Below are 8,420 nucleotides of genomic sequence, written 5' to 3'. Positions count from 1 at the left end.
TAAACGCCCCCCCCAGGGAGCCAGCCCGCCCCCCCCACTGACCGTCCTTCAGCCGCAGGGGCAAGCCAGCCCCCAGCTCGGCCTCGCTGCAGAAGTAGCCACCGCCCCGGGAGTCCCAGAAGAACCTGTCCTGCGTGTCCTGCAGCCGCAGAGCCCACTCGAGCCACGAGCTCTCCTGCGAGGCCTCGTACAGGTCCAGTAGGCCCCGCACCACGAAGGCGTAGTCCTCCAGGAAGCCCCAGCAGGGCGGGTTACTGAGGGACAGGCATTAGGGGAGGAGCTAGGGACAGGCCTGGGAGAGAAGGGCTTTCCCAGAGGGGGCCCTTATCATGCACTCTTTCACTTGACCCTCAAAATCCACCTCTTGAGTAGGCACCATTAACCCATTTCCCAGATGAGTAAATAGGCCCATGGAGATTAAGTGCTCACAGCAAGGGCACGGCAGAGCCAGGATGGACGTCCACTGAAGAGGAGGAAAAAGGCAGAGGTGGGCTGGGAACGTGCGGGGAGATGAGCCCTCCCGGGCTGCCCAGCCCCCCACCTGTGCTCCACGGTCCCCCCAGATCCGGCATAGCAGGTGCGCATCAGGCGGCCGCTGGCCACGTCAAACATGTGCCGCTTCAGGAACTTGGCACCGTTGGTGGCATAGTTGATCAACCTGTCCTGCCCCAGGACAGCCCCGGTCACAGCATAGCCAGACACCATCAGACCTGGAGGAAGGAGAGACCGTGGCAGTGAGAAGCTGGCCAGGACCCTCCAGGTACATCCTCCTCAACACCCAGAGTAATTCTACAAACAGGACAGGGCCTCCGACAGGGACGGCTGCCGCACCGTTCCAGGCAGCCAGCATCTTGCTGTCCAGGTGCGGCTTCGGCCGATGTTTCCGGGCCTGCGAGAGCTTCTCCAGCCCGGTGTTGAGCATGGTCTGGACAGCCTCCACGCCCAAGCCGAAGCGGGCGGCCGTCAGCTCCAGCGAGTACCGGACGGTCAGCACGTTCTGGCCCTGTAGCTCCGCCTTGGGGTCCTGAGGAAAACAGCCCTTGTTGGAGGGAGCCCACAGGCCTGAGGGGCTCCAGGACCCCTCCAGCGTCCCCAGAGGCCCTCACCTGACTGGAGCTGATGTTGCCGGCCTCCGTGAGTCCGTAGTGCTTCATGAGGAGCTTGCCTGAGGTCAGCGGCTCCGTGGCGCCCAGCACAGGCTCAGAGAGGAGTTGCTGGACCTCCTTGACGGTCCACAAGTAGAAGGCACCCTCTTTGGGCCGCATGCCCCGCTCTGGGGGTGAGTCTGCATCCTCCGCACTGTAGAAGCCTCCAGACTGTGGGGAGGGGAGAGTTGGCTGGTCCCGGTCTGATGCGCAGGGGAGACCTCGAGCCCTCCCGCCGTCAGGCCTGTCCGCCTCAGTGGACACACACCCGGTGGCTCAGGCTCCGAGCCACATAGTGCAGGATGCCTTTGGCAACGTCAGAGTAGAATTCATCACCAGAGATCTGAGGGGGCACAGAAGGGAGGCTGTAAGTAGAGTTCACTGTGGCAGCCTAGGTACATGGGAAGGGAAGCCTGGGTTGTGGGTGTATGGGAAGAAATTGGGGGTTGGGATTAGGGGAAGCCACAGTCACCAGGAAGGCCTTGGGAGGGGCAGCCAGGGCTAGGTGCCTCTGCTCCGGGTTGGGGTCACCTGGAAGGCCTGTGAATAGACCACTGCAAGCTGTGCCTGGTCACAGAGCATCTTCTCGAAGTGGGGGACGTGCCACTGGCGGTCCGTGGAGTAGCGGTGAAAGCCCTGGGACAGGCAGGATGCAGAGCTGTGGCCAATCCCAGCCTCAACCTCCACCCCAGGTCTCCTGCTGCCCCTCCAAGGAGTGCCCAGCCCCCTGCACCTGCCCCACGTGGTCCCGGATGCCCCCGTTGGCCATCATTTTCAGCGTGTGCAAGGCCATCTGCTGGGCTCGAGACCCATCCTGGGTCAGTCGATGGGTGAGCCAGTAGTTGAACAGGAAGCTCAGGATCACTGTGGGGCACCAAGGGCATGTGGATGAGAAAGGGGGGTGGGGCGGAGATCTGGGTGGCCCATGGCCAGACTCCACAGGCAGTCTCTGGACAGGTTGGGAGTCAGGAGGTTAACAGTCAACCCAGAGGACAGAAGGTCACTGCCCAAGCCAGAGATCAGGATATCATCAGCCCACAGGAGACCAGAAAATTATTATCAGACCGGAGCCCAGAAAGTCACTAGCCAGGCCAGGGTGGCTGGGTCACTAACAAGTCAAGGGTCAGAGATAATCATCTGGGTCATGGCCATGGAGTACTGCTAAGATTAGAACTCAGGGCTTCAGTAGACAGATACTGATAGGCTAGGGGTGAGGAGGTCACTGGCCAGTCAGGAGGACAGGAGGTTAAGGACCAAGCCAGGGCTCACACGGCCACTGCCGAGGATAGGGGTCAGAAGGCTAGGCCTGGGGTAAGGTGGGTGTGGGGGGCACCAACCCGGTGTGGGAAACTTGGGGGCCTCAGCGAAGCCACCATACTCCTCATCATAGCCCTCGTCCAGCTGCTGGAAGCAGCGGCTGTTCATGATGGCGGCTGAGGGTGGCAGCTGGCGGTCCCCCGTGCTGATCTCCGACCGGGCCAGCAGGGCTGTCGTAACGCGCTGGCTATTTTCTAGCAGCGTGTTCTTGTTCTGTTTCCACTGTGGGAGGTGGGGCACAGCTGGAGGTCAGCATGGGGCGGGGAGCTGACCCTGGTCCCCACTCCCCGACGCACACCCACCTGGTCCCGTATTCTCAGCAACACCGTGCGGAAGCCGACTCGGGTCAAGCCGTCCTCAGGGGGGAAATAGGTGCCCCCAACAAAGGGCTGGAGGTTGGGAGTCAACCACACATTCATGGGCCAGCCCCCACCGCTGCTGGTGGCCTGGAGGAGAGAGGAGGAGCATGAGGGGAGCCGGCCCCCAGCACGTGCAGCGCGCACTCCTGTGGGAAGCCGGCTCACCTGCACGAAGGTCATGTACACCTTGTCCACGTCCGGCCGCTCTTCGCGGTCTACCTTCACGCTGACAAAGTCCTCATTGAGCAGGCGGCTGATCTCCTCGTTCCGAAAGGACTCCTCCTCCATCACGTGGCACCAGTGGCAGGTGGAGTACCCCACTGGAATGGGGCCATGTGGGGAGGTTGGGGGGGGCCAGTGATGGGTAAGAGGGCGCCAGCCAAGGGGCCACGGCTGGACTGAAGAGCTCCTGACTCGAGTTCCCTGGGAGCCCCGCAGGCCCAGAGGGCCCTCTCCCCATCCACTGCCCCTCCCTGCCCCCCATTCCAGGAAAGGTGGGTGCATTACCTGAGAGGAAAATTGGCTTATTTTCTTTCTTGGCCTTGTCGAAGGCTTCCTGTCCCCAGGGGTACCTAGGCCCAGCACAGTGGGGCATCATTCAGCAGCCCAGGGGGTCTAGGAGGGGTCTGGGACCCCAGCTGCTTTGGGGAGGGCACTGGGAGCTACTCACCAGTCCACAGGATTGTAGGCATGTTGTTGGAGGTACGGTGACTTCTCATTGATTAGGCGGTTGGGGACCTTCTGGGGTGCAGAAGACGGACCACTCGGCCGGTTTCCCTTTCCTCCAGCAGGCATGGACACCGAACTACTGACCGTCGCACTTCGGTCTTTGTCCCGGGAAGAGCTACCCCTGGCATGGGCAGGTGGGTCAAGCAGGTAAGGGCCTCCATCCACCTCCCCCCAGCCCACCCCAGAGTGCACTCCAACCCACCCAGCCCACCAGCACCTCTCTCGGAACCCCTGCTCTCAGCCCAACCCACCTTTCTGAACCACGGGGGAGACTGTGGCCTTTATGCTCCCCCTTATGTTTTTGGGGGGGTGAAGAGAGGTGGCTCATTGGGGGCTCTCTGCCAGGTTAGTCTCCCCCAACCTCTCGGACCTGGCGGTGGGAAGGATGGCTGTGAGGTCAAGGCGGGTCACAATGGGCAGAATGGTCCTCTGGGCTCTGTTCTCTCCCCCTACCTGGGGGCCCCTCCCCAGGGTGGTTTTGCTGGTGGTGTCATTCTGGAATGCCTGTGTGCAGGACTGGGGCGGGGAGGTTGCCCACGGCTAGTGGCTGGACAGGTCAAGAAGAGCGGGTCTGGGACTGGACCATGCGAGGGGTGACCAGAGGAAAATAGACACAAGGGCCTTTCTCACTCAGTGCCCACCTACTAGCACTTCTGTGGGGCCAGGTCGGTGCCAGAGCCTCAGGACACCTAGGAAATCAGAAAGAGACCCTGACCTCAGGGAATTCAGCCTGGGAGAGTGGCCTATGGGTCCAAGCAGTAGTAAAGGACTGTGACAGGACACAATGTGCTGTTGGAGAAGGGCCCCCAGCTCAGCATTGGGGTTCAAGGAAGGCTTCCTGGAGGCGGTGTCAGAACAGTCCCTGGGGAGCTAGCCCGGCAGCCTGAGGGGTGGGGAGGGGAGGAGGGCCTTACTGCTGCGACCTGGCCCTGGCAGACCGGAGCAGGGGTGGAGATGGAGCAGGCATGCAGGTGTGATCCAAGCAGGCATGGGGATCAGAGCCGGGAAGACCAGCCACCGGCCCATACCTGCGGCTCGAGGCGAGGCCCTGCCCAGCGCGGGACAACAGGAGGCCCCGGCCCAGCCAGGCCCGCGCGCCCAGCATGGCTGCTTGTGGCCATGGGCCCGGCCGCCGCGGACAGGAAGGGAGGGCGGGAGATGCAAGGGGCGGGCCCGGGGAACCGGTAGATCCGCGGGCTGGTCTTCCCCGAGACTCGGAGCCGTGTGGCTGGTCTTCAAGTGCCTCCCGGTGGCAGAGTGTGGAAGTGCAGACAGGACAGCCCAGTCTTGGGAGGCCCTGGATCTGTGCATAAAATTGGGCTAGGTTTGGCTTAACTAAACCCCTGCCTACGGGAGGATAACTTTCACGGGGAGGATTGAGGGATGGTAGGGCCGTGGAATGTCAGAGCTCCAGCTCCTTGTGTCCTACCCTTGCCCATTTCATAAATGATAAATGAGGCCCACGCTGAAGGCATGCTTGTCCAGATCCACCAGCTAGCAAGCTCCACTTTGCCCAGCCTCCCGATCTCAAGGTCCTGCTCAAATCCCATCCAGGGATTTCAGAAAGTCTTCCTGAATAATAATGGTGAGTCAGTTTTATGGCCTATAATATACTTTACACACTCGCCTTATTTGCTACATTTAGCCAATATTTATTGTGTCCCTTGCCTGCCACATTGCAGGGCACTGATTGTACGATTGTTGGAAGACAGAGACAAGGCTCCTGGCCTCGTGTTGCTCACAGACTATTGAGAGGAACAGAAGCTAATCTGACAGCCACACAAATAAATACAGGAGCACCCACTTTGACAGGTGCCATAAATGGTATAACATAACAAGGGACCCGGTCTGGTGGGATGGCCAAGGGGAGAGACTTTCCTGAGGAACTCACATTTGTGTAGTAATTACAGAGAAGGAGAGGAGGGAAGTTGCAGGGAGCGTGGGGGGAGTGCTGGGGAAGTAGGCAGAAGGAACGGTGTCTGCAAAGGCCCTGTGGCATGTCAGCAAGTCAGGGCTGAGGAACTGCAGAAGGCTCACATGGCTGGATGACAGAGAGCAAAGAAAATACAGGTAGTAGATGAGGTTAGGAGGTTGAGGAGGAGGGCAGATCTTGGAGGGACTTGTGAACTGTAAGAAGGGGTTTGTTTTTTTTTTTTTGTTTGTTTGTTTGTTTTTAAAGATGACCGGTAAGGGGATCTTAACCCTTGACTTGGTGTTGTCAGCACCATGCTCAGCCAGTGAGTGAACCGGCCATCCCTATATGGGATCCGAACCCAGGGCCTTGGTGTTATCAGCACCACACTCTCCCGAGTGAGCCACAGGCCGGCCCAGAGAAAGGAGTTTTTGATGAGAGCAGAAGGAAGCTATTGAAGGTCTTTAGTCAGGAGAGTGATCTGGTTGGATCTGCATTTTGGAAAGATCCCGCTGGCTGCCCAGTGGATGTAGTTTCAGTGAAATCAGGCTGAGGGAGGTGGGGAGGGGAAAGAAAAGGGAACTGGAGAGAGAGGATGGGGGCTAGACGTGAGGGGAAACATGGAGAGACCTTCAAGATGAATGAAGCCAATTAAGACACCTATCAACTGGAAGGATTCAGTTGAGACTAAAAGTATTGAGGAAAGGTCATTGATACTGTGCAATCCTGAGAATGTGGGGGTGGTGGGGTGACCAAAGGATTGGCAGGTGGGAGGGTCCAAAGAGTGCTCCAGTGGGAAGGAATTAGGTTAACATCAGAGAACAGGAAGCCTGCCTTGAACATGAAAGAATTTGGGGTAACAGCAAGCCCCAGAGTGTGACCATGGGTAAGGGCAGCTGAGAGGTCAAGATGCTGCAAAATCATCCTCTTAGATAATGGAGTCATGGAACTCCATCAAACTCACTCCAGTAAGATCTGGGTGAGAAGAAGACCATGAGCCAAGACCAAAGAATCCCAAAAATGAGGTGGAGTGTCAGTATGGGAGACAAAGCTCCCCTTGGGACCTCTCGTCGGAGAGCCACTTTAGAAGAGGAGGGCCTAGGTGGCAGAGGCACAAAGGGTGGTCCAGGGACCAGGAAGAATGGAACCTTCCTGGGTTTGGGTGCAGCAGAAGACGGATGGGGGTGGAATCTGGGTGCCACCTGGCAAAACCAGGAATGAGGGGCACGGTGGGTTCATTCCTCACGGTCAGTCTCTAAAGAGGGTGGAACTGGCCTGGGAGCATCCACCCAGCAACCTCATAAGGAAGGAACCCTTGATCCCAATTGACAAGTAAGAAAACAGAGGCGTGGTGATGTAGAGAGGTTAAGTAATTTACTCAAGGTCAGAGAGCATAACCACTTATTACTAAGTGATCATTATTATTATTACTGATCTCAAACCTTGTAGCAGGGTTTTGAACCCTGGCGGTCTGACTCTTTAAGTAGGTGCTCTTGTCCATCCTGTATGTAACAGCCACAGCATGACTCCCTCCCTCCACACAAAGCTCCTTCTCCCCTCCCCCACCTCAGGAAGGAGGGTGGCATTGTGTCCCCACCACCAACTTTGGTGTCTCTGGCTTATGGAAGGCCATTTGACTGACTCCAGTGCCCTGAAAGGCTGCCTGCAGGGCCAGCCCCTGAACACAGAGGTTGCATCAGTGTCCAGTGGTCCAGTGACTGGGGAGCACTGAGTAGGAGTGAGAGTGACTTTGGTGGCCCCCCAGGATGAAGTACCAGGCCCTGCCCCTACCCCTGTTTTCTCAGACCCCACATTAGCCCCCAGGAGGGGTCAGACTCCCTCTGCATGGCTGAGAGTGAGTTTCTTCCCAGCCTTGGTGGGGAGGAGCCAGATTTGAGGTGACAGTAAAGGGAGCCTGGGGGGGGCCCTGCACCTGGCTGGTGCTGTGGCTGCTGTCACATGCCCTGGGCTTGTCTGCCCTGCTGCGCCCTGAGCTCCTGGAGGGTGTGGGCTTAGCATGTTCCTGGATCCCTCCCAGGCAAGGTCAGCACTTGTGCACAGAGGTCAGTCAATATTTGCTGAATTAAATCGAGGGCCCAGCCTGAGAGCTCTTGGCTGTGGAGCCAGACTGTCTGAATTCCAGACCCACTGGCTTTGTGACTTTGGGCATGCCACTCAACCTCTCTGAGCCTCAGTTTCCTCACCTATGACATGGACCAATGTTGATTACAAGAGTGAGAGACCTGCGCAGTCGCACTGGGAGGGCTTCGTGCTCGGTTTCATGCTCTGCTGGTCCCAGTTTTGAAACTCTTAACCCAGTTGTTTTTGGGTTTTTGGCAGCTGGTCAAACCCTTGACCTTGGAACTGAACCTTTGACCTTGGTATTACAAGGCGGCACTCCGGCCAGCCCCCATTTTGAACTCGGAACCCCCATTTTCACTTTGCCCTGGGCCACACAAATGATGTAGCCGGTCCTGAATGGGAGTAATAATATCATCTACCTCAGAGTGTTGTTGCAAGGATTAAATGAAATTATCTGCCTAAAGTGCTTAGCACATAATTGTTGCGTAACAAAATGGGAACGAATGCACATTGTCTCTTGCTGTGAAGATCATCCCCAGGGCCGCCGTGTGATAAAGGAATGAATGAGAGCCTGGGAGCATCTGGAAGCGAAGGTGCCAGGCTGACGGGGATGGGGGATTGAGCGGGGCTGTAAGGGAAGTGGGAGCATTTCTGCGCCCCAAGTTGTGGAGCAGTGTTTCCTCGGCAGCCGCTGATCCGCACCGGGGTCCAGACCCGGCCGCCACGCCCCGCAAAAAGTCCGCTTGGTGAGAGCCGAGGACGCAGGTTCCAGTCTTTATTACGAGGGCGTGGTCTCGGCCCCCGGGACGTCGTCAGGCTGTGGCTCCAGGAGCTGCGGCGGTCGCCCGAGGCCTGGATCAGTGCTCAACCTGGACG

The 8,420-nt window shown here is 58.2% G+C and overlaps 2 protein-coding genes across 2 annotated transcripts in view; both read right to left on the bottom strand.

Moving 5' to 3' along the window:
* Nucleotides 1-42: 42 nt before the first annotated feature.
* On the bottom strand, nucleotides 43-4,770 carry LOC103583440 (spermatogenesis-associated protein 20-like; the record flags this gene model as incomplete). Its single annotated transcript, XM_008564753.1, has 14 exons — nucleotides 4,579-4,770; nucleotides 4,192-4,239; nucleotides 3,492-3,671; nucleotides 3,329-3,393; nucleotides 2,987-3,141; nucleotides 2,765-2,908; nucleotides 2,483-2,684; nucleotides 1,879-2,009; nucleotides 1,677-1,781; nucleotides 1,414-1,488; nucleotides 1,107-1,316; nucleotides 832-1,024; nucleotides 542-710; nucleotides 43-254 (listed from the first exon to the last, which is right to left on the bottom strand). Coding segments are annotated over exons 1-14 (1,966 nt in total), but the record flags the coding sequence as incomplete, so codon positions are not given.
* A 3,552-nt stretch (nucleotides 4,771-8,322) lies between these two features.
* Nucleotides 8,323-8,420, bottom strand: part of LOC103583439 (epsin-3-like) — a 2,527-nt gene continuing 2,429 nt past the window's right edge. The window contains exon 6 of the mRNA XM_008564752.1: nucleotides 8,323-8,413. Within this exon, the coding sequence (XP_008562974.1) occupies nucleotides 8,323-8,413 (91 nt within the window). The remainder of the gene's footprint in view (nucleotides 8,414-8,420) is intronic.

This window comes from Galeopterus variegatus, unplaced genomic scaffold (genome assembly GCF_000696425.1).
Source record: "Galeopterus variegatus unplaced genomic scaffold, G_variegatus-3.0.2 Scaffold23002, whole genome shotgun sequence".
Taxonomy (NCBI): Eukaryota; Metazoa; Chordata; class Mammalia; order Dermoptera; family Cynocephalidae; genus Galeopterus; species Galeopterus variegatus.
This window is presented reverse-complemented; position numbering and strand designations above follow the sequence as displayed.